Here is a 27,216-nt window from a genome sequence, read left to right on the forward strand (position 1 = left end):
TCACCGCCTGGGATCTCCTTTCCTTTTCCTACTGGAAACTTGATTGTTTCTAAGTTTTCAGTTCTAAATGTTCTAATTTATTATCTTGCTTATTCTTCTTTTTTTTTTTTTTTGGCTTTTTCCCTTTTTGCCTTTTCTAGGGCTGCTTCCGCAGCATATGGAGGTTCCCAGGCTAGGGGTCAAATTGGAGCTACAGCTGCTGGCCTACACCACAGCCACAGCAACGCAGGATCTGAGCCACGTCGGCAGCCTACACCACAGCTCACGGCAACGCCGGATCCTTAACCCACTGAACGAGGCCAGGGATCGAACCTGCAACCACATGGTTCCTAGACGGATTCATTTCCGTTGCGCCACGATGGAAACTCCTATCTTGCATATTCTTTTGAATAAATACATGATTATATATTTATTTAATAACACTCTGTCTTCAGTCTGACATTTCTCTGACTTGATGTGAAGTAAATCAGCAGCATTGAAAAGCCAGGTGGGAACTGGAAAGATAAACACTTTTACATGAAAGTATCTTTAAAGTTTTTAATTCCTTACCAATATGTGGTATGAGATTTGCTCAGTAGTATTTGCGTATGTGTGTATAGATGAAAATCTTCAGCCAAGTAATTATAGGTGTATTATAAAGAATCATTTTTGCCCCTCCAGAAGACACTTGAAACCCCTCTTTGCATATCTGAGTGGCAAAGGGCTAAAATTTAAGTCATTCAGTAGTTTAACATAAAATCATACTGAAACTCATTAACATATTTTAGTATACTATGTTCAGAACATGAATTATCTAGAAGTGAGCAGTTCTGCATTAAGTTATTAATCTTTATGTTGTTGGATTTTTCTTGTGTTAATACATTTTGAATTAAGATATTGTTTCTGAATACACAGAAAAGGAAATAATGAATGTTTTATTATGTTGAATTAACTGTGTGTTTTGAAACTGCTATGCATTTTTATGATGGTCTAGCATTTTCACTTGATTTCGTTATGCTCTAAGTTTATTCAAACTGTTTTTAATGTCTTAACTAAGAGAATATAATTTTTGAGCTATATTTCTAAATCATGTGCTATTTCCTTGGTCAGTACATGAATGGAAATAGTTGTCTTGTAACAGAATGCCTCTTTGTTCCCCTACCACCCCAAGATTCTGATTTTAACCTCTGGTGTTAACTTATCAAGCCAACTTGTATTTTTGTAATTATGTCTGATAATTCTATACAGTATTTACTGGAAGGATGTAGTTAGTGAAAACAAATTTAAGGTAGTGAAGATATTATTCTCCAACATGAGCAGTAATGAAGTTGAATTTCATGTCATCCACTCTGTTATAGCTTTTGGGGGTTTGAATCATCAGTGTCTTTGTGAAGTTAATATCACAACCTAGACAGTTGAAGAAAGAATTTATTTCTGATGTAATTTCAGAAATTAGGGTGCAGGAAAATAAAAACTTTATTTTGTAGATTGACTCTCCCTGTTACATCAAATTTTAATAACATTGATATTCTGCTTGCTTTATGAAACCTTTTATTACAAACAGTTATGAATATGAACATCTCATTTGACTACTGATGAACAGAGGGAAAAATCTAAATTAAAACTTTAAATACCACTATTTAATTACCCAAATGGCTTTGACTGTGTTAAAGAGTGCCTGGGATTATTCTGTTTTTCAATTTGTTTTAATGCTTCCTTGGTAAAAGCTGATGGATTCCCAGGCCCATTGCTGTCACTGATGAACTATATAAAGATAAATGACATTATGGTAAATTCCACTTAATGACACATTTTTAATTTTCAGAACACAGACATTTTCAGGCTAGTGAATGAAGGCTAATTACCTCAAGATCAGAACAAAATAACTCCTCATTTCGAAAGATAATAGAAAAGAAATGTTGCAGATTAATGATGCTATTTATCTTTAAAGGAAAAAAATTTTATCTTTATCCAGATAGCATAGCTCCCTGAGGAGCATGGTTATAAAATGAATCTGAAGTCGCAACTTAATAGGTTATTAAAATTGTTTGAGTGCAGGCTCTCCTGCTTTAGTCTTTCCATAAATTTAAATTGAAGGTCTGCTGTATTCAAAAAGGAGCAGCTTGTTTATGAGGCCAGAGGGAGCAACATACATTACTGACAAAAGATGCACTTAACCTCATTCTCATATCTTGCTTTTGTGTTTCTCTGAATGAAACTCAACTATATGAGAAAGTATTTTTAATTTGTTACTGTTGTTAATTGATACCTAGGTAGGAGGACCACACTTGGACTTGTTTAAGATTAAAATAAAAATGAAAGCTGTAAATGCCCAAAACCTTTACTAAATATATAAAAATCAATTTGTTAGCTGATTTAATTGTATGTGTGTGTGTGTGTGTGTATATATATATATACACTGTGTATATTTTTAAATATTTTAATTTTGTTATCTCCATAGAGGGAAAATAGCCTGTGAGGATGTGATTTTTGTGGTCACAGTTGGAATTTATGTAGGAATTGTTCAATAAATCATTATTCACAGTTAAAGGATTAGCAATAATCCTTTTGCTACACTTCCACACAAGTCACAAAGTAGTGACTCAGAGAATATTACTTGATCATAAAGGCTTTAAACTGTTCCTGACATCCTAAACTCCTCTCTTTTATTCTATGTAATGTAACTTTTTTTTTTTAAACTATCAGGAGCATATAGCATTTTTTGTAGCTTTCATTCTTGTTTCTTAGATAATACATGATTTGTGTATATATTGATTATGTTCTTGAGCTGCATAAAAATGTTTGTGGTCACGAGAGGAAATAAGTATGTTTCTGGCACCTGAGAAAAATTTCAGTATATTGTTGTGAGATATTATTTTATCTCTTTCTCATTTTATTTGCTCAAAATAGAAGACACTGTTTTATCTCATAGGCACAGTTTATTGATTGCCTACAGCATCATTTTGACATGAAATTTTATTTCTTAGAAAAGTCAAGGAATTCTTGGTAATTATAATTGCACTATACATTTGATTTTTATGTTAACTGTTATGAAAACCTCTTTATTTTTAAAGTGTTCTTATATAAGTAGTTTTGACTTTGTAGGTTAGGCGTAATTTCTAACAAAATCATTAAAATTATTCAATCTGAAATGAGTCATAGTGACTAAAAACTGAGAGAAAATACTAAAAAGATACTTTGTGTCAAATCTTCTATCTCACTGTCCTTATGTTAGTACTTAATTATTACTATTTATTTTAAATTCTCAACAAAAGCCTTACCGAGTTTTCTTTATTCTTTATTCCCTACAGGTGTGTCTTCTCACAGTGACTTAGAGAGACAAACTGGTAAGAATTCTGAAAATTTTTTGTAGACAGAGGTAATTCTATTATGGAAATAAAAATGAATGGTAATATTGAAAAAATAATTTTCTCATGTAATGATCTTATTTCTGATTCTTAAAAATAATATTTGTGAATGGGAAAAGAAATAAGATTGCTTTTTACGTATGAAATTTCAGTAGTTTATCTTTATTCTCCAAAACTGTTTTCAGTGTGGCAAGCAATGTGTATTGTAAGCCTGTGTGTTATTTCCCAATGATTATTTGTTTTTTTTTTTAAATGTACTTTATCACACTCATTTAAAATGATAAAATCTGTTAGGAATTCAAACAACCTTTAATTAAGCATATAACTTACATTGTTATATGTGATGCATATAACTGTGCTTCACAATAATATAAAGATAAGAACCTCAGTATTTAGGCAGTTTTAGAAAACTTTTAAACATAAAATTTGATTTGATAAAATGGATACTTTTAGAATGAATGTATAGTGCATATTCTATATGTTCTTAAATCAAAAAATGATCTTATAATTCCTGTTAGACTAATATATGCTGAAATATTGTAGAGTCTTAATAATATTGAGTCCAAACTCCTATTTTTCTCCATTATTACTATTTTTAAAAATTTTCCAACGCTATCTCCTACCTAGCCTTCTACAGTAAAGTTAAATTCATTCTAAAGATAGGCAGCTTAGGTAAAGAAATGCAAACAGTCATCAGAGTTATATTTTAGAGTCAGCGATAATCTTTCTATGGATATGGAAGTGTCATTTTTCTTAACATGCAAGTTTTCACTTCCAATAATGATGATCTTGAATGACTATTCTATTTGGAAAATGTGTTTATAGGCTCTCAGTTATTTCTTTGATGTGTATTTTGAAAATTCTGTTTTAAGGCTCATCCTTTTACCTCTTAAAAGTTTTTTTCTGACTGATTATATTACAGTTCAGCAGTGACCTGTAAAAATCATATGGAAAAGGGACAAACTTAGGGTCATTGAATTGCTAATCATGGTTTCACAGCAAGGGCCGTAGGCTAGTTGTTGTTATATTTCCTTCAAAATATCGGAATTTTATTTGAATCTTTTTGCGATTGGTAACCTATGAATGTAAATATAAAGATTCTTGACAGAGCAAAAAAGAAATTATGGTAGATTTTTAACCCTCAAATCCACTTTGAATAATAAGGCCCTATCAGATGTCACAGAGCTAAAGTGTGTTAACTTCCCATTTCATTCCTGACTCGCCAAGTTTACTGTTGTAGTTTAATGGTTAAGGCCTACAAACAGGAGTTTGAGATCTAGACTTTAATTTTAGCACTAGCTCTACTTGTCTTTGTGATTGACAGATAAATTCTTTTCTCCTTTCTTACCTGTATAAATGAGGGGTTTAAACACAGTCAAATTATATTGTGCAGACCTTTAGTGGGAAGAAGAATGAATGTTAGAGAGGGGAGGGTCTAGCAGGCCTCGCTGTACTCTAATTCCCCTTTCCCCATTTCTGCTTAACCAGAGCAACTCTTTTGTTTGTTTGTTTTTAGATTAAGAAAAAGTTACTTCTTAAAAAAACAAATAGCTAAGAAAGTTTAGAAGCCATTTCTTACTGGGTCTAGAATGGCAAACTATGATCAGTTGTCCAGACCCGGCTTAACACCTTTTTTGGTGAAGAAAGTTTTATTGAAACAAAGTTACCTTTGTTCATTTACGGATTGCATTTGGCAACTTTTGCGGCATACTTGCATTGGTGTGCTATAGATACAGTTATGTAGGGCATGCAAAGTTCAGAATGTCTGGCATTTTTCAAAAATGTCTGTTCACACCTAAACTAGGTACTTGGCAATCTTATACCTGCGAATTAGTTTCTAGATATGGCTTAACTTCTGCTACATGCAGTTCTTTTTCCCAGACTACACACTAATCCTTGGCTCCTTTTTCTTCTTTTAAAGCATTATTAAGGACTAATCTTTATGACACAATGCCTAACCATTTAGCCTCTGTTAGCACTCTTTGAAGATCAGTTGGTTATCTTGTGCTTATTTGTCCTAAAGGATATAAAAGGAAATATTGTTATGAGAAGATGCTTCATAGCCCCAGGGTAATTAGTAGGCAATATTAATACATCTGAAATGATTATAGGACATTCAAGACATGATTGTGTAAATTTCAGATTATACAAATCTAAAATTAAACTTAGAGGTTTTGAGAAAGTCAGTATGACAGGAATTGTTTATTAAGGTTTTGGGTTTTTTTCTTTTTCTTTTTCTTTTTCTTTTTTTTTTTTTTTTCCTTTTTAGGGCCAAGCCCGTGGCATATGAAAGTTCCCAGGCTAGGGATCTAATTGAAGTTGTAGCTGCTGGCCTACACCATAGCCACAGCAATGCGGGATCCAAGCCGTGTCTGCAACCTACACCACAGCTTGTGGCAATGCTGGATTCTTAACCCACTAAGCAAGGCCAGGGATTGAACCCACATCTTTATGGATAGTAGTTGGGTTCATTACCTCTGAGCCACAAGGTAACTCCCTGGTAAGATGATTTTAATATTCATCTGGAAAAATAAATGGGAGGTTAGTATAGAAATTTTTGGAAAAAAAAACGAAAAACAAGAACAGTGAAATGTCCTACCAGATGTTAAACCTTATTACAAATCTTTAGCAATTAAAATAATACAATACAGGCCCGGGAATAAACAGACCAATATAACAGGATGTATCTCTGTGTGTGTGTGTGTGTGTGTGTGTGTGTGTGTGTGTATTGTATAGTATATAAATGAACTAGACTCTTATTTATACTTGGATGTATATATATGTGTGTGTATACACACAAACACATCCAAGTATAAATGAGTCTAGTACATTATAGGGTGCCTTTTTTTTTTTTTTTTTTTTTTTTTTGTCTTTTTGCTATTTCTTTGGGCCGCTCCCGCGGCATATGGAGGTTCCCAGGCTAGGGGTCTAATCGGAGCTGTAGCCACTGGCCTACGCCAGAGCCACAGCAACGCAGGATCCGAGCCGCGTCTGCGACCTACACCACAGCTCATGGCAACGCCGGATCGTCAACCCACTGAGCAAGGGCAGGGACCGAACCCGCAACCTCATGGTTCCTAGTCGGATTCGTTAACCACTGCGCCACGACGGGAACTCCCTAGGGTGATATTTTTTAATTTGGAGAAATGAAGGATTAATCAGTAAGTGGTATTGGGGGAAGAGTTACATTTCTACTCCATACCATATACCAAAATAAAGTAGAGATAATTTAAAATTTTCTATTAATAATACATGAAACAGTAAAGTACTGAAAGAAAATATAGGTGAATGATCTTGTGTTGCAGGAGGACTTTCTAAATATACCATGAAAAGTTAGAAACCATTGTTACTAAAGTGACTAGAATGTGCAGGAAGCTGGTGGGATTTAATTGCATAAGCATGAACAACTTTTCTATGTGAACAAACATCACAAGCAGAGTTGAAAGCAAAAAAATAAAATTACATATATATATATGTGTGTATATATGTGTAATTTAAAAAATGGCTTCTGATCTGTTTAAATAAGGTAGTCTTGGAAACCCATGAGGAAAGGAAACGCTGTAGTAGAAAAGTGGGCCAAGCATATGAACTGGTGGTTCCTAAAAGAAGAAACATATGAAAAAGCTTGCTATCACTATTAATTAAAATTTCAGTATTATTTTAATCTATTAAGTTGACAAATTATAATAACATGGGCATTCATGTTTATGGCTAATACGGGCTTTAGTGAATCTTTCTTGATGAAAAGCAATTGAGCAGTAGTTACCAAAAAATCTTACATGTTGTGAGCTACTCGGGAAGTCCCCAAAAGTCTTACATGTAACAGATACTATTACACAGATGTTTATAGCAGCATTATTCACAATAGCCAAAAGGTGAAAACAATGCAAGTACCTATCTACACATGGATGAAAAAACAAAATATGGTGTGTATATATATATATATATATACACAATGGAATATTATTTTGGCATAAAAGGAATGAAATTATGATATATTCTATAACATGGATGAACCTTAAAAACATTGTGTTAAGTGAAAGAAGCTGGACACAAAATACTATATGATCCCACTTATATGGAATCTCTAGAAGAAGTGAGAAAGTAAGTATATTAGTGTTACTAGGGGTTAGAAGGAAAGAGGGAATGGGGAATTTTTGCTTAATGGATTAAGTACAGAATTTCTGTTTTGAGCATTGAAAGGATTTTGGAATTAGATAATGGTAACATTGTGAATATAATTAATCCTATTGAATTATACACTTAAAGATGGTTAAAATGGCCAATTTTATGTTATATATTTTACTACAATAAAAAAAATGAGTTTTTTAAAAGTGTTAAAAGTGCAAGTCATTTGACTTAAGATTTGTTCAAAGGAAATAATAATGAGTGCATGTAAGGATTTTACTACAGAGTTGGAAACAGCCTAGATGTTCAATAAAAAGGGTTTCTTTACCATAGTATATTCTTTAGTGGTTGCAGTGATTAATTGAACAAGTATTTAATAGAAGGTTGTTATGCCATATTAGGTGGAAATACTGTAGTAAAACAGCATGCACCTGTTTTTCTTTTTCTTTTTGAACAGTGATAAAATATACTTTTATTTACTTTGTTGAATCAGAGGGTTGTAAAAAAAATTATCGCTAAAGTAGATATCAGGCAAACAGAAAGGTGCTTTAGAAGTCCACTTAACTAAGGAAAAAAGGTCGTAATGTTTTCATGCAGTACATACTTGGTTCTTTAAATAACAATTGTGACATATAACAGAAGGAATTAAGGAATGCTGCACTTGTGATCCATACAGAACGCCAACATTTTGGGTTGTACATAATTTAAAGAAATGTCTGAAACACTTTTTGAAATACTGTAGTAGTCAATACATAGAGGCATGCCTTAGGTGGCCATAGGAATGCAGTTTCGAAAAGGAAGAAAAAAAAATCATACTCGGAACTACTCAATTTCTTCAAAATCACTGAGCAAGAAAAGCAAGGTCAAACTTCCATACAGATTTTACCTAACTTCTATACAGTACCTTGACTTAAATCCAAGAGCAAATAAGTTAAGACTCTCCTCCTCTATTTTTGGTAAACAACTGCGTGGTAAACTCAGATGACTTTTCCCACTGGATTTTACCTTGGAATGGCCTTTTAAATTTTTTATTTAAAAGAGGGCATGTTGACACTTTTATACTACTGATGTCACCAATGTTAATATTTCTTGGGATCTCAGAAAGATTCATATTCTTCACAGCTGATATAGCACAGGCTGGAGCTCCTGCTAAGCCAGCCTCATATTTCTCCAGTTTATTTTGTGCATCATCTTGTGTAACAGTCTCATTCATGTTGGTCTCCAATACCATTTCTCCCATCACCATTTCTGCAAGTATATTGTGAACTTACCTACATGGAAAGTTAAATCCAGTTCACAGACGTTTTCAAAACATTTGTCTAATGTTTCCACAAATATTTGAATTAGATCTAAAATGCCAGGTACACTTTCTGAAGAATACACACAGAAAACAAAATATAATGTTGCATAATGTCTATAAATCAGTTTGCTGTCAGATTCTCCAATTAATAATCCTCCTTCTGGGAAATTACATTCTCATCTCTCTTAGATACCAAATGGAATGTCTCCCTGATGATTTGTTGTTGTGTATCTTCACTGTAGGGCTGGTAAAATTTGGAGAGCTGCGGCTTCCTATGGTCACTAAAGATGAGGATCACCTTGATCATGGCTGAGCTGGGCACACTGGGTGGGAGCTGGGGGCCAGGGCGGGGGGTGGGCACACGAGGCTCGCCTCAGCATCTTGCTAGCGAGCCTTCTCCACCCTCCCCCCCGCACCTGTTTTTCATTTCTAAAAAACATTTATACATAGAAAAAGACTGAAAGTTCATGTTATTGAAAACTAGAGCGGCTACCTTTGGGTGATAGGATTATAATGGTTTATTTAATGTATTTAATATTTAAATTATTTAATTAATAATTATTTAATTACTGTTGCTTGAATACCATGAACACATATTACTTGGGTTCTAGTGGAGTCGTGGGGTTTTGTTTTTGTTTTTGTTTTTTGAACTTTTTTTTTTTTTTTTGTCTTTTCTAGGGCCGTACCCAGGGCATATGGAGATTCCCAGGCTAGGGGTCTAATCAGAGCTGGTGCAACCTACACCACAGCTCACGGCAACGCCAGATCCTTAACCCACCAGATGCTTAACCCACTGAGCGAGGCCAGGGATCGAACCCGCAACTTCTTGGTTCCTAGCTGGATTCATTAACCACTGAGCTGCAACGGGAACTCCATTGTATTTTGTTTTTTGAGAAGTAAGAGGAGTAACAGGGACTTGAACTTCTAGCCATTATAGAATACCAGGGACTGAATTTGTACTTCTGTCTCAAATAGCAAGAAAGTCAGTCTGTAAATTTGAAATAACTCTTTAGAGACACTGGGTGATAAGCAGTATAGGACACTGATAAAAGAGAAGGGAAACAAATGAGATGAACTCTTAAACTGCCCCAGCTTATTACCTAGAGAGAATTTCCAGGCAGTTGTACAGGAGGGGGGAAACCCATTCAGATTTTGGGGTCATGGGACATTAAAGAGAGAGTTTGGAAACTGGGGAGGCCAGGAGTCTAGAATATGTGGATAAAAATACTGCACCCAGGAGTTCCCGTCATGGTGCAGTGATCAACTAGGAATCACGAGGTTGCAGGTTTGGTCCCTGGCCTTGCTCAGTGGGTTAAGGATCCGGCATTGCCGTGAGCTGTGGTGTAGGTCACAGACACGGCTCGGATCCCGCGTTGCTGTGGCTCTGGCGTAGGCCGGTGGCTACAGCTCCGATTAGACCCCTAGCCTGGGCAACTCCATATGCCGTGGGAGTGGCCCAAGAAATGGCAAAAAGACAAAAAACAAAACAAAACAAAACAAAAAAATACTGCACCCAAAGAGAACTCTAAAGATTTACAGAAGGATGAGTTTCTGACTAAGAACTAATATGTGTACATTTGGGGAGGAAATTACTTGGGGCTAGAGCAAGACCATCTAGAGGGCCCTGCAAACCCTCTGAGAGGGGTATAAATTCCCTCTCGTCACTGCTTTGGCTTCATCTCATAATTTTTTTTTCCATTTTTCTCAAAGTATTTGCTAAACTTTTTAGTAATTTTAGTGTTTAGAAGTATGTTGCCTGATTTCCACTAATTTTTGAATTTTTCAGATTTCCTTTTGTTGTTAATTTCTAGTTATTCCCATTGTCAAAGAAGATACTTTGTATGATTCAGTCTTTTAAAATTTATTGAAACATGTTTTGTGGCTAACATGTAGTACATAGGTCTATCCTGGAGAATGTTCCATGTGAAATTGAGCAGATTTGTGTGTTCTCCTGTCATTTGATGGAATGTCCTATGTATATGTCTGTTAGTTCTAGTTGGTTTGTAGAGTAATTGTAGTCTTCTATATCCTTGTTTAGTTATTCTGTCCATTATTGAAAATGGAGTGTTCAGGTGTCTCTGGTTATTACTGCTCAATGGTCTGGTTCTGCTAATTTCTTTTTCCTGTGTGTAGACCATACATTCATATTTCTTTGCTTACCTCATACTTTTTTGTTGGAGGCTGGTCATTTTGAATGTAATAATGTGAAAGTTTTGGAAATCTGGTGGTTCCTCCTCACCGGGGTTTGTTGTTGCTGCTTGTTGTAGTTATTGCTTCTTGTTCGTTTAGTGACTTTTTTTTTTTGTCTTTTTAAGGCCACTTTCGTAGCATATGGAGGTTCCCAGGCTAAGGGTCGAATTAGAGCTCTAGCCGCTGGCCTACACCACAGCCACAGCAACACCAGATCCGAGCCACATCCGCGACCTGCGCCACACTTCATGGCAACTCTAGATCTTTAGCCCACTGAGCAGGGGAGGCCAGAGATTGAACCTCTGTCCTCGTGGATGCTAATCAGTTTCATTTCTGCTGAGCCGCGACGGGAACTCCTGTTTAGTGACTTTTCTGAACTAATTTTCTAACATCTGTGTTCTTTGTCATTTGTGGTCACTAAAGTTTCTGTTCCGTTAACTTAATGATCAGCTAATGATTTGATAGAATGCCTGGAAACCTTCCCCTACTTCTACCACCTCCACTACCACCACCACAAAAACACCCTCTTTCCCCCGTCTTTGCAAATGGGTCTTATATGTGTACTAGGCATACCTTTAGTGTTCTGCCAGACAATTTATAACTCTTCTTTTAACATTTACTTCCTGCTTATGTGGAGCATGAACTTCAGCCAGAGGTGAGAACTTCGGGCCTTCTCATATTTTTTTGAGCATGTGCCTAGCACTGGACATGTTTGGTGCCTTCTTATTTCTCTGGAATATGCCAGTTTTCAAAGTCCCTATTGCCTAAAGCATCTCCTTCCCTAGCCTTTCCTTCCAGGCTTATTTGTCCCAGCTCTTATCCCTTGACCATTGTGGCAGGAGTTAGTACATTTGCCTTTAACTGTTTTCAGCAGACACCCACCAACCCTCCCTGCCACCACATACATATACACTCACCACCACGTCAGACATGAGAAAATTCTGAGGTAGGTGACATAAAGGCAGGCCATCAGACAATTCAGAACCAAAAAGCTACAGTTATTTGAGAAAAGGTTCATATTGCTCCCTCTGGTACTTGTAACCCATTATATCAAGAATGTGCTGTTGTCTTGCAAGGCTGTCATTGAGCTGGAAAATGGTATCTCTAAGTTAAGATGACACAATGCTTTCTTACTGAAATTCAGCTTTTTTTTTTTTTCTTTTTCTTTTTAAGCATTCCTCTGCTGACTATAAGCTTTTGATTTGATTCCGTAGTTTGAAAAGGTTGATTCTGACAGTTTTGTCAGCTTCTTTGCTGCTTATGTGGAGGGATGGACTTCTGGAGTTTCTTACTCTACTGTTTGATGACATCATGTTTCCAGTCATAAGAGGGAAATTTATGACATTATTACATGCTAACTGTAGAAAGAAAGATCACAAACCAATGATCTAAACTTGTACATTAAGGAACAAAAAGAAAAGTAGGTTAAACCTAGAGTAACTAACCTGAAGGAAAGAATAAAGAGCAAAAATTAATGAACTAGCAAACAGAAAAGCCATAAAGAAAACTAGTGAAATAAAAAATTTATCCTTTGGGAGTCCCCATTGTGGCTCAGCAGGTTAAGGGTCTGACTAATGTCCATGAGGATGGAGGTTCGATCCCTGGCCTCACTCATTGAGTTAAAGGATTGGGTGTTGCTGCAAGATGCAGCATAGGTCACAGATACGGCTCAAATCTGGTGTTGCTGTGATGTAGGCTGGCAGCTCCAGCTCCAGTGGACCCCTAGCCAACTTCCACATGCTGCAGGTACTGCTCTAAAAGAAAAAAAAATGAATCCCTTGCAAAAATGTTAGTAAAACTGAGCCTAGACAGACTACTCAGGAAAAAACAAGTAAGGAAAGAAGGGATACCTCACAGATACTACAGATTTTAAAAGACTAAGGGGATATTATGAAGACTCTTATATCACTAAATTCAGTAACTTAGATAAAAAGGACAAATTTCTTGAAAGACACAGGTAAAGTTTAGTTTAGAAGAAATAGATAACCAGAGTATCCCTGTTAAAAAATTGAATTTTTAACTACCAAGTTAAAACCTTCCCACAAACTTTAAAGAAAAAAAAAAAAGTAATACCAATTCTATACAAATTCTTTAGGAATATAGAAGATAAGATAATGCTTTTCATCCTCTTTTATAAGGCTTTCATTACTATGACACAAAAACTAGATAAGACAAATTATTCCTTTATAAACATAGACACAAGAATCCATAACCGAATATTAGGAAATGAATCCTATAATGTATAAAAAGTTTACATGGAGTTCCCTTGTGGAACAGTGGGTTAAGGATCTGGCTTCATCACTGCTGTGTTTCTGGTCACTGCTGTTGCTTGGGTTTGATCCTTGGCCTGGCAATTTCCACATGCCACAGGCACAGCCAAAAAAAAAAAAAAAAAAAAAAAGGCTTAACAAGTCATGGCCAAGTGAGATTTATTTGATTTATTTTAGGAGGACAAGGTTGGTTTGACATGTGAAAAGTAATTAATGTTATTCAGTATATTAACAGACTAACAGAGAAAAACCATATGATCATCTCAGTAAATGCAGATAGAGCATTTTACAAAATTTAACATGACATTAAAAAAACAAAATAAAACTTGGCAAACTAGGAATGAAAAGGGAGCTTTCTCAACCTCATAGAGGGCCTCTTTAAAAACCTACAGTTAAAGAGTGAAAGCATTTATTCTATAGTTGGGAACAAGACAAAACCGTCCCTTCTCAGCAGTTAAGGATCCAGCATTGCCGTGACCTGTGGCGTCGCAGACATAGCTCAGATCGCAGACATGGCTCAGATCCTGTGGCTGTGGTGCAGGTCGGCAGCTGCAACTCTGCTTTGAAACCCTAACTTGGGAACTTCCACATGCCACATGTGTGGCGCATAAAGCAAAAAACAAACAAAACCAGTTGTAAAGATAGATATAGTTATGTAGGACAAAAAGAGAGTCTAGAGATGAACTCAAACAATGATGCCAAACATTTCACTGGAAGAGGAGATAGGTGTTTTAAAAATTGATGTACCGGTTGGATTTCCATATGCCAAAAATGAGCTCTAATTCTTAGAACACGTGACATATAGCAGTTAGCTTTGTAACATATCATAGATTAAATGTAAGAGCTAAATCTATGTAAGGTTTTAAAGAAAACAGGCAATCTGAATAACTTGGGTTAATCAAATATTTTAAATATAAGCAAAGAGCACAAACTATTTTTAAAAATAGAAAAATTGGACTTCAACAAAATTTAAAGTATTTACCCTTCAAAGTTACTTGAAGGAACTGAAAATGCAAGACCTGAAGAAAATATTTGTAAGGATATGTGTTCAGAATATGTTAAAACAAAACAAAACAAAACCCAAAACTCTTATAACTCAATAACAAGATGGACAGACAACCCAAGTAAAAATGGTCAAAAGATTTATAGATACTTATTGATGAAGATGTATAAATGGTAAATATGCTCATTAGAAGATCAAAATCATTAGTCATTACAAAAATGAAACTTAAAATCGCAATGAAATAGTACTACCTACCATCCATTAGAGTGAGCTGTAATTGAAAAGACTGATAATTCCAAATACGTGGAAGATGTGAAATAATAAGAACTCACATACATTGTTGATCGGGGGGAAAAAAAAGTATTATTTGGACTTGTTTGGAAGAATTTTCTTTGAAAGTCTTATCAAATTAAATATGTACCATTCCATCTGATGTAGCATTTCTACTCCCAGATATTTACCCAAGAGGACTGAAAAAACATGTGCAAAAAATGATTTGTATCTGAATGTTCCTTGCAGCTATATTCATAATGACAGAAACTTAAAATAACCAGAATATCTGTCACCTGGTGATTGGTAAGTAAATTATTGTATATCCATTCAAGGAACAAAATACTGATACCTTTCACAACAAGGAAGAATTTCTAAAGCTTTATGCTAAGTCATAGAAGTCAGATACAGTGGACTATATACTATATGAGTCTATTTCTGTAACAGTCTATAAATGGCAAAACTAGTTGCAGAAATCAAATCAGTGATGTCCAGGGTGTGTATGGAAGGGACTTGGGAAGAGGCATGAGAGAACTTTTTGTAAAATGAAAATGTTCTATGTCTTAATTGTGGTAAATACTATACGTCTTTTTATTTTTTTAACTTTTTGGTTTGTAAATAAATTATGAATTTTGTGTGAATTGTAAAACTTACTTCAAAAACAGAAATATATTTATATTAGAAAATATATTTGTGTATACTTAAACCCACTTTTATGATAATCCAATTATTATAAATGAAAAAGTGGGAAGTTGTAATTTAATATTACATTTATTAATGGCTCAAAATCTCTTATATAAATGGCCTAAATAATCAATGGTAGAACAATAAGGCACAATCCAAACAAAATATTATTCAATAATTAAAAATCAAGGTCTAGTAGAACACTCAAAATGAGAAAATGTACACAATCTACTGAATGGGGAATAAAAGAACATACAATAGAATCTCAGTTTGGGGAAGACAATAGAGCAGGGCGTTATTTCTGAGTGTTAGGGTGGTAGCAGCTTTTCTTACCTTTATTAAACAAAAGTTCTGAATTTTCTGCTTAATTTTTCTTGGTTTTTCTCCATTAGAATATAAGCACCATGAGAACAAGGGATTTTTGACTTTGTTGTTTTTCTGTTGCTCTTTCCCCAGAGCCTAGAACAGTATTCCATAAATATTTATTGAATGATTAAATAAATGCACTAAAATTGTATGGCTACTTAGTCCTCAGTCTAGACTTCTTCATTGATTTGTCTGTTTTTTGTAATTGCATAGTTATGGTTACCATAGCTTTATGGTATGTTTTGCGATCTGGTGGGACATGTCTCTTTGTTATTCATATTCAGATTATCCTAGGTGTATCTTCTGTTACACAACTCAAAATCCTATTGGGGTTTAAATTGTAATTTCACTAGTAATGTAGATTAATTTGATGGCAAATTGGCATCTTTTAATGAGCTTAGGACATTTAAATGACAGAGTGGATTATTTAGATATTCCTTCATGTTCTTCAGTAAGCTATATGATTTTCTTAATGTTTCTTGGCATATTTCTTATTAAATATATTTCTAGATGTGTTTTAATTTTGTTGGTACTGTTTTTGGGATTGTTTCCTTTATGACTTTTTCCCTGATACATAAGTAAGCTATTTCGTTTCATACATTTATCTTTTATTTGAACCTTACTAAAAATTATATGTAGTATTTTTTTAAATTTAGTTCAAAATTAAGTTGACTAGTGAAGACCAAACTTTTTTATGGCTTTCAAGAAATACATAATTTTTGTGGCTGATGAGGTAACTTTCTTCATTTTCTCACTCTGTTTAGAGCTTCCTGAGGTAATAATGGTTGAGTATGCCTTATGTAAACTAAATAGACCCTAAATTTAAATAGCTGTACAATAATACATTTGAAGGCATTTCAGCTACCCCAAGGCATTCAGCAGAAGTCCTGGAGAAGCTTGATGCGTCAGTACTGTGGTCTTTGTCAGCAAGTCATTGTTGAGCTACAGTTATAGATGAGGGAGAGGGTCTCATTGTTATGGGCCTTGTATCAGGCAGATAGGTAATTTATTCTGAACATCTTTCCACTGTTACTCTCCTTACTGATATCCTAGAATATAATACTTGACAGTCTTTTATTTTTGTTTCTGATGGTCACATTTCTGAAAACAGCAGTGTATTATGTTAATATTTTGTTATGTGTATTTCTGACATTCAGTTTATATGTGTTCTTACCTGTGTTTATGACTTAACCTTTAAAATTGTAAGTTCTTTAAAGGGTAAGGATGTGTTTTGTGCAAAGTTCTGTTAGATCTGGCCTGAGCAATTAGTAGGTATAGTGAGCATAGAAGGGGAGGGATAACATTGAGCAGTTACCATGTGCCAGTTCTGAACAGAACATAAATGTAGAAACTAAGAATCTGAAAAATTACGTATCTTGCCAAAATTTAAGAGGCTATGGAGTGTCCATTTGATTCTAAGTTCTGTACTCTTCAACCTTGGCTACACATTAGAATCATCTGGAAAATTTTTAAATTTCATATTTTCATCATATTTCTCACCCCCTTCCACCTCTCTCCTGGCCAGAAGATTGACTAAAGATAGAGCCTAGGCAACTGGGTGTGGCAAAGACACAGAATTTTTAAAAAACTCTCAGATAATTCCAATGTGCAACCTTTGTTAAGAACAGAAGTTAGCAAACTCTGGCCCTCATGCCAAATCCCACCTACCACTGTGGTTTTTGTTGTTGTTGTGTTTGGTTTTTTTGTTTTGTTTTGTTTTACTTTTTAACCATGTAGGAGCCAAGAATGGTTTTAACAGTTTTATATGGCTGGGGGAAAAAAAATCAAAAGGAGGATATTTAATGACATATGAAAATTATTTGAAATTTGAATTTTAAAATCTATAAACAAAGTTTTATTAATACCAAAGCCTCATAAATTTTTGTTGATGCATCAAGAAATAATTGTTGAGAAACTTCATAGACTTTTTTTTTTTTTTTTTTGTCTTTTTGTCTCTTCTAGGGCTGCACCCGAGGCATAGGGAGGTTCCCAGGCTGGGGATCTAATTGGAGCTGTGGCTGCCGGCAGCCACTGCAACATGGGATCCGAGCCTCATCTGCGACCTACACCACAGCTCATGCAATGCTGGATCCTTAACACACTGAGCGAGGCCGGGGATTGAACCTCCAACCCCATGGTTCCCAGTCGGATTCGTTAACCACCGAGAACGCCAATAGACATGTTTTAAATGTTCTTTTCTAATGTTACCTGCATTTTCTAGTAAACAAAAGGGCATAAACTTACACATAAAGGAAAATAAAATCTCTGGGCTTAATCACCTCTAATTTAAAATTATTTCTTCTCTTTTCATCTGTTCTTTTGATAATAGCATACATGCTTTTTTTAAAATGCTTTAACTGTTAGGATTGGAGAGGAGAATTGCTAGGTCAGATTCAGTAATCATTTGTTAATATTGTGAGATACTGTTGGTTTATGCTTCATGTGTTATTTTTGTTTCTTGTTTTCTTGGTTTTTTTTGGTCTTTTTAGGACTGCATCTTTAGCATATGGAAGTTCCCAGGCTGGGGGTCCAATTAGAGCTGTAGCTGCCAGCCTACGCCACAGCCACAGCAATGCCAGATCTGAGCTGCATCTGTGACCTATACCTCAGCTTGTGGCAATGCTGGATCCTTAACCCACTGAGTGAGGCCAGGGATAGGACGCACATCCTCATGGATGCTAGGCAGGTTCTCAGCCACAGTGGGAACTCTTATGCTTCATGTTTTACACTGACCAGTATTAATTCACATAAGACAATATTCCCAACTTGATGTTGATTTAGGGGTTTAGAGTATTTCTCCATTCCTGTTTTTTTTCCCAGATTAAATTTGCTGTAAATAAGCTATAGATAAGCTCCCTCAAGGAAATACCTTCCTTTAAAATAATATCTCAGATATTAATGTACATTTGCATGTGAATCATTTTTAAATTGAAGAGTTTTTTTGTTGTTTTTTGTCTTTTTGCCATTTTCTTGGGCCGCTCTTGCAGCATATGGAGGTTCCCAGGCTAGGGGTTGAATCGGAGCTGTAGCCACCGGCCTACGCCAGAGCCACAGCAACGTGGGATCTGAGCCAAGTCTGCGACCTACACCACAGCTCACGGCAACGCCGGATCGTTAACCCACTGAGCAAGGCCAGGGATCGAACCTGCAACCTCATGGTTCCTAGTCGGATTCATTAACCACTGCGCCACGACGGGAACTCCTGAGGGGTATTTTTATACTTGTTCATAAAACATTCTTGGGAGAAGAGTTTGACTTTCATCACCAGGCCTACTATTTATTAAATTAGACAGTGAAGTTCCTACCGTGTACACAAACTTACAAAGATTGCCTCATTTTGAGAGGTTTATAGTTTAGGTATGATGCGATGTTGTCCATCTTATAAGGTTCCCTTGAGTATTTTATTCTGGTATTCTTGGTTATAAGATCTGGACAGACTTGGACTGACCACAAAGTACATCCTCTTCACAGTCCAAAATTACCTCATGGTACTTGAGAAGGCATTGATTTAGGTATCAGAGTAACTATAATGTTCATAGTTTTATAATATTTTGAAGATGTGATAAATCACAATTAGAACTTACTCAACTTTTTTTGTTTTGTTTTGTTTTTTTAGAGTTGCACCCATGGCATAAGGAGGTTCCCAGGCTAAGGGTCAAATTGTAGCTGTAGCTGCCAGCCTGCTCCACAGCCGCAGCAACTCGGGATCCAAGCTGCATCTGCAACCTACACCTCAGTTTATGGCAATGCCAGATTCTTAAGCAACAGAGCGAGGCCAAGGATCGAACCTGTGTCCTCATGGATACTAGTTGGGTTCATTAACCCCTGAGCCACAGCAGGAACTCCTTTATTCAACATTCTTCATAGGGAGACAAAAACAAAAAATCAAGATTTATTTCATTAGTTAAATGAAATTCATCTTTTAAAATATTTTATTGTAAAATCATGAAGACACTATATTTTATCATGACATCCTAATATTTAGAATATATATGTGGATCTTTTGGAAATCACTATGTATAATTTTTGAATATATTTAGACTATTACGTATTTGTGGAGAATGCTTTTTGCGTAAGCTTTTTTTTTTTTTTTTTTGCATTCCTTGTTTTATTTCATCTTGGTGCCTTTGTCTTGTTCTGTTGTGTAATAAAATGAGAACAGCCACTTGAGAGTAATATGCTTACCCATTCAAGGTAAATAAATCATTTCTATAAAGAATTCAGTCCAAGTAATTAAATTTGATATTAGTCTGTACTCAAATTTTATGTTACGGAAAAACAACAGTGAGATTTAAAAAGTTATTTCTAATTGATACTTTTGTCACTTGAACTATGTACTAGATTACTTATTTGATCAAACTTATTTTCTTTGACATAGTATGTATAATTAATACATTTATATTTTTAGAAACAACAGAATTTTAAAGTGAGTTCATTTTTACTACTAAAAATGCTAGTATATTCCTTATGTTGTTAACTAAATTGCAGAAAACATAAAAATAAAGTATATCTCTACTATCTGTTACAGGTATTCTAAGCAGTACTTAAAAATGTCATTTTCTCACATTGGTGATTATTTTGTTTGTGTTTTCAACCATTACTGAATATATAATATTAAGGGCATGCAATATTTCCATTCAATCTGAAAGCAGAATGTTCTATATCTTGGTCCCCCGTGAGGTCAGATATTCAATCCACCAGGTCAGGTTTTTTTTTTTCCTTATGTTTTATTTTTAAATATTTTAAACCTATAGAAACTTACAGGAATAATGCAGTGAACCCCATTATACCTTCATGTCGATATTTAATATTGTTAACACTTTTGCCGTAATTGCCTTTAACGACAAATACACAAACACACACGCAGTTTATTATTACATTTTTGGGATTAACTAGTTGAAAAATAATTTGAAGACATCATGCTCTTTTACCCCTAAATATTGCAGAATATATATCCTTAAGTATCCTACATTGCCTTACATTAGCTACAATATACTTAGCAAATTTTAGAAATTTGACATTGGTAAAATTCTTTTGTCCAATGTAGAGTCCAAACCAGTTTTCCCAATCGTGTCCCAGTCTTCTGCCTCCCCTCGAACATGATCTTATCCAGGATCAGATATTATATTCATTTGTCTCTTGAGTCTCCTTAGTCTTGAACAGTTTTTCTTTGCTTTTCATGTTATTGATGTTATTGACATTTTAAAAGAGTATTGGTGAGTTGTTTTATAGAATGTCCTGTAATTTGGGTTTGGCATGATAAACTTTCAGGTTATGTATTTTTTTGGCAGGGAAAGCATATGAGTGATGATGTGTTCACATTGTATCACATCAGGAGGCTCATATTTCAGTTTATCCTGTTTTTGGTATTAACTTTGATCATTTGATTAAGATGATTTCACCAGATTTCTGTTGGTAAGCATTTTTCCCTTTGTAAGCAGTCTGTGAGGATATATTTTGATAAGGTGTTTCCCCACTAAACTTTAATCCTGTATTTTTAACATCCTTTGATGATCCTTCCCTAAATCAATTAGTGCTGTTGTGGTTTAATTCACCAAATTTTGCATGCACAGTTCTTAAAAACTGCTTAAAAGTAGTACACACAAGTATAAATATAATCCAATATTTTAAGAATTAGAATATCTATAATATATTTCCCATTGCTGTAGTAACAAATAAAAACAAACTTGATTGCTTAGAAAAACAAAATTTTATTCTGTCATATTTCTAGAAGGCCAGAAGTCCAAAATCAGTATCACTGAGCAATAATCAAGGCATTAGCAGGGCTGCACTCTCTCTGGAGACTCTAAGGGAGAGTCTGTTCCATACCTCTTTCAGCTCTGGTGGCTCTGGTGGCTGACAGTATTCCTTGGTTTGTGACAGCATTGTCATATCTCTCTGTTCCCTCTTCTTATTGCCTTCTCTTCTTTGTCTCAAATCTCTCTGAACCCCCTCCTTAAAAGTATACCCAAGATTTCATCAACTTATTATTATTGTTATTATTTTGTCTTTTTAGGGCCGCCCCGGTGGCATATGGAAGTTCCAGGCTAGGGATCAAACTGGACCTGTAGCTGTCAACCTACATCACAGCTACTGCAGGGATCCTAGCCGCATCTGCAACCTACACCACAACTCTTGGCACTGCTGGATCCTTAACCCACTGAGCGAGGCCAGGGATCAAACCTGTGTCCTCACAGACACTAGTCAGATTCGTTTCTGCTGCCCCATGATGGGAATGCCTGCATTAACTTGGATTATTTATTCCAAATGCTAGATTCTCCTGATGTAATGCTGAAAGCTTTTAAAGTTTGTGTTTATGTTTGGATTGTCTGATTTTAGTCTGATCTCTAAGGATGGGAATTAAAATAATTCTGAATGCTATTATTTTAAACAAATGATCTAGAATTTAAAGTATAGATTCTACCAGCATAGTCAGGCCTTTGTATCTATGGGTTACGTGTCCACGGATTCAGCTAACAACTTACTGAAAATATTTTGGGAATTCTAAGCAATATTTGAATTTGCTCATATGCAGGCAACTGTTTATATGGCATTTACATTGTATTTACAACTATTTACATAGCAAATGCTATGTGATAATATATTACATTGTATTGTATTAGGTATTATAAGTAATCTAGAGATGATTTACATTATAAAGGAGATGTGCTTAGGTTATATGCCAGTATTATGCCAGCATAAATATGGTTTTATATAAGGAAATTCAATATTCTAGGTTTTGGTATCTCTACCAGTTCCACAAGGATACTGAGGGATGACTGTACTTTTTCTTTTTAGCTGTTAGACTTCCTCTTGAGTTTAGTGGTATAATATGCTTTTAAAGATTGCTTTTTATTAATTATGATTGGGCTTCTTACTGAGAGACTTTCTACAGATGTTTTTCTTAGTTGTAGACAAGTGTTAAGTGTGAAATAGCAACTTTGAACTTTTAGTGATTATGATCTCCATAAGGACTGATTCTATAGTCTTTGCTCATAAGTCTTGCTTTCCTTCCTCGTTTCGTGGTTAGGTAAAGTAGACAGGAACATCCTCAGCTCAAGCATTCATCCACTGTCTTGCTCCTGCAGTGGAGGCAGGGTATTATTTGGAGTAGCAGACTGGTACTATGTAAAGGAGTGACAGGAAACTGACAGGATCAAGAGTATGTGGTAGAGGCTCTGGATAATCTGAGCTCTTGGTTGCAGTAACAAAACTCCAACCCAAAGGAAAGGAAGGAAAAAAGGAAGGAGGAAGAGAGGGGGAAAGAACGATAAACCTAGGCATTTGTATGGCCTCAGCATAACTTGATTATTCTAGGCCTATTCTAGAGATTCAGGAATTAACACTGACTCTCCTCATTTCTCAATTCTACTTTTTCTGTGTTGGCTTCTTTCTTAGGCTGGCTCTAGTTGGAAGAAAATAACTTTTATCAACTTCAGACTTACATGGTCCTTAGCAGAGACAAGGCCTCTTTTCTGGCAGTTCTGATAAAAGCTCAGGAAATGCTCTCATTGGTTCAGCTTGGGTTATTACTGATCTAATAAATGGGAGCTGATGCTTGGATTGGTCAGATTTGAACTGTGTATTCACCCATCTAAGGGGGTTTGAAGAGGAGCGAGGTGGGAAGGAATGATCATCACTTATCGCCATCCAAATCGTTTGCTTAGAATGATTTCCCAATAAGAGAGTGAAAGGGAATGGAAGCTAAAGAGGTAAAATAATTATGTTACAAGGTCAAAACCTAGCACATGTGGCATTTGATTCAGAATCCCATATATATTGTACATCAATGGTTTTTTAAATAAAATGTGCTTAAATAGGAATACCTTTGTGACGCAGCAGGTTAAGAATTAACTGTTGTCACTAGAGTGGCTCAGGTTACTGCTGTGGCAAGGGTTCAGTCCCTGGAATTTTCACACACTGAGAGAGTAGCCACAAAAACCCCAAAAAGCTTAAATAGTCTCTTTGAAAAGTTCAGAGTTTTTTTTTTTTTTTTTTTTTTTTTTTTTTTTTTTTTTTTTAGTCTTTTGTCCTTTTTAGGTCCATACCCACGGCATATGGAGGTTCCCAGGCCAGGGGTCCAATTGGAGCTACAGCTGCTGGCCTACACCATAGCCACAGCAACGCTGGATCCTTAACCCACCAAGCGAGGCCAGCGATTGAACCCGCAACCTTGTGGTTCCTAGTGGGATTTGTTTTTGCTGCGCCACAGTGGGAACTCCAAAAAAAGTTCAGAGATTCTTGCAGGGTCCTTGTATTTGTCATTTAGATTTCTCAGGGTAACTAAATGAAAATATTTTAGCCATTCTTGCAACAATTATTTATTGAATGTCTGCTATAGTGTTTAACCCGCAGTATCATTTAATCTTTTCAAAGATTTATAATTTTTAGAATAAATTTTATGTATAGAATTAGATTTCAAAACAATTTTAAAGTGATTTTTTTTTCATATTTTACCACAGTATGTCAACTAACCAGGCTAAAGGATTTATGTAAGCCAAGGAACACCAAGTTATATTTTAAAACATTTTAACCAAGGCTTACAGGCTATCTCTTTACCTTTTATTTATCTGAAGTGCTATGGGATTTTTAATGCCCACGCAAAGCATACAGTAAGCCTCATCTGGAAGACCCATGCATAGCACAGTGCAGCTACTCAATTTATCTACCTTGGAAGGATGAAAGGCTAAGTTGAAAAATCATTTATCAGTTCCACTTCAGTTGTTACGTTTTTGCTTCAGAAACATCCTTCATCTCCTGAGTCTCATAATCTCTTGCCTTTGAGGTTGTTTCATAGACATGGTTTTGCTCAAACACCTTCAATTTGAACTTCTTCAAGAGGGGGTGCCTATCTCCCAGAAGTTGCCTCCAGGGACTAATTTTACAGCTGTTATTTCAGCTCCTCCCACCTAGCTTGTTGAAGAAAGTTCTCTCACCAAAGGCATTTCTAATCAGAAACCCATGCTGGTCAAGCTGTACAGCAGCTTTTTGGAGATTGAGCATCCAACCTGGGGTTCCTTAAAAAGAAGGCATAATAACAAAACCCACTATGGAAACCCAGGATACCCTTTTACCCTGCAAAATGAACTTCAGATACCCCTGCTTTTATGCATTGAATGAGTGTATACCCCTGGAACAAGATTATACTTTTGGCTTTGCATAATAGTAATTCTCTGAGAAATGTATGATTAAGCCATATTCCTTTCAAATTCACAAGCCCCAATTAGAATTACTCTCTGTGCTATTTTTCTTGCAAGACTTAAGTTTTCATGTTAAAGGGCTCTATTTTCTGTCTATGTTCTCCTTCCTTTCTCCCTAACTTCTTCTTGACCATGTCACTTAAAAAGCTATTCTTAAATTTATTATTGTATTGTTTCTTATTCAAAATGGTCCAGCTTCTCAATCATACCACACACCTCTCAGAGTTAGGAACTCTATGTCCTGTGTATGTTTTATATTTTCATTCAAAAGTCAAGTTACTATTACTTCGGGATATAGTACTTAGTAAAACAATCTGTAAATTTTTACGTTTAGGTGACATGGTAGACACAGAGATAAATAAGGCATAGTTCCTGCTTTCAAGGAGTTTTTAACCTTGTAGAAGAGATATGGTTTAATATAATAGCATCATTAAGGAGTGAGCAGTTTCTCCTCAGAAAGTCAAGGGAGGCTTCGTGAAGGAGCTGGTATTTGAGCCAGCATTAGATTATTGGGATATTTTCATTCAATCTTCAATTTGCTGGATCATAACATAGAAGAGATATTTAAAGGGAAACAGGAGTGTCCCTAATGTGTATAATTCTTGGTGGTTGGCAAAGTCTTTTCTCATTTATTTCTCATTTGTGCTTCAAAACCCTATGAGTCTATAGAGATTATATTTATTATTGATGTGTAAAAGTCTCACCTATTGGCTTTCAGAGTTTATTTTGTTTTGTGATTGTCCTGTTGGTCAGAAAACAGCATTATTAGTTTTTCGTTTTTTTTTTTTTTTTTGTCTTTTTGCCTTTTCTAGGGCCACTCCCATGGCATATGGAGGTTCCCAGGCTAGGGGTCCAGTCGGAGCTGTAGCCGCTGGCCTAGGCCAGAGCCACAGCAACACGGGATCCAAGCCTCGTCTGTGACCTACACCACAGCTCGCGGCAACGCCGGATCCTTAACCCACTGAGCAAGGCCAGGGATCGAACCCGTAACCTCATGGTTCCTAGTCGGATTCGTTAACCACTGTGCCAGGACGAGAACTCCAGCATTATTAGTCTTGACTTTTCTGCTATAGTGTTTTTGTCCTTCAGATTAGCACTCTAGAAGAAAGTGGAGATTTCTTGTTTCTAGTTTCTGCTCTGAAAAGTCAGTACTGACCCTATCCTGCTTGACTGGATTCGTCAGTAACCTTCTTATAATTCTATTGTAACATTACTTTTGGCCCCCAATATTTTTTTTTGAAAAAGCAACATAAAGTAGGAAATTTTTTTGCCTGTTAGTATGAAGTATTCTTGAATTTTCTGTGTATCTCCTATCTGTGTATCTCATGTGTTTCTATGAGGTGTTTCTGGACAGAATACCAGGTAGGATAATATAAAATGTTCAGATTGTGTTATATCTTGCTATATAATTTTCCTCTCCTTTCGTGGAACTATATTTTAATTAACTGGCTACTTTGTGTTCAAATATTCTTGAGAAGGGAAGGGAAAATGAAAGAAGAAACCTTAGCGTAGTGAAGTAGTAAGTTTTTTTGTGTTATTGGAAAGCAGCTTAGTAACAAACTTTTCCCCATCTACTTGATAACCACTTGTTTTTAAAATGGCCTATATTAAGGGAAAATTTGGTTTTAATTTTGCCAAAATCAAATTTCATTCTTCAGCTATTCAGAAGCCTGCGTCTCACCTGATTGATCATTCCAGCTATTTCTCTTTGTGCTTCAAATCATCAAAATCCCATTTGCCCCACTGCAGGGATGACATAAGAGTGAATGTGATGGCAGCAATTAACATCATGATCACCATGAAGACTTAAAAAGGAAATAGCAGCTTCATTAATATCTGGCATATTTATTATCTACAGTTATACAATTAATATGAAATGGTAGTTGGGAAAACAAAAGCAGGAAAAGCTGCTTAGTAAATAATTCTGAAAATGTTTTCATTCTTCCCTCATGGCACTGAAAAGTAAGCAAATTCTATGGTTATTTTGATTATGGTTGTGTCAACTGTTTCCATCCCATAGCTTATAGTTGTGGGTAATTTTGCTTTTAAACTTGAGAAACAATGCATCAGACTAGAGAAATCCGTGTTCTACATAGAGTAAAAGAAATTCATTATTAATTAGAAAAAGCCAAAGGGCTTACAGCACACTCTCACTCACACACAGATGTAGGCATAATGTTTCCTACTTAACAGAACATTATGTATTGTGTGCACTGCAGGACTTATTTCACTTGAATTTGAAAATAATTATTTAATGTCCTGATTTCAATTCTTATTTAAAAAGAACATCATCTAAGTATTTATATAATGCAACACAGCCACTCTTGGAAATCGCCAGTGTCTACTATTTTTTGTAATTATGACTTTTAGATAGACTTTTCTTTTTGTTGCAATTAGATTCTTATTGTAATGCCTCTGCTCTTCGCTCTGTGATGTTGCTTTGTTGGTTTGTTCATCT

The 27,216-nt window shown here is 35.4% G+C and overlaps 1 protein-coding gene and 1 pseudogene across 3 annotated transcripts in view; one reads left to right on the forward strand and one right to left on the reverse strand.

Moving 5' to 3' along the window:
* The window catches only part of ZCCHC7 (zinc finger CCHC-type containing 7), a 247,831-nt gene that overhangs the window by 98,715 nt on the left and 121,900 nt on the right, over positions 1-27,216 (forward strand). For all 3 annotated transcript variants that reach the window (XM_021066106.1, XM_021066112.1, XM_021066118.1), the window contains exon 3: positions 3,291-3,326. In XM_021066106.1, coding sequence (XP_020921765.1) covers positions 3,291-3,326 — 36 coding nt within the window. The remainder of the gene's footprint in view (positions 1-3,290; positions 3,327-27,216) is intronic.
* On the reverse strand, positions 8,407-9,279 carry LOC100739506 (annotated as a pseudogene).

This window comes from Sus scrofa, chromosome 1 (assembly GCF_000003025.6).
Source record: "Sus scrofa isolate TJ Tabasco breed Duroc chromosome 1, Sscrofa11.1, whole genome shotgun sequence".
NCBI lineage: Eukaryota > Metazoa > Chordata > Mammalia > Artiodactyla > Suidae > Sus > Sus scrofa.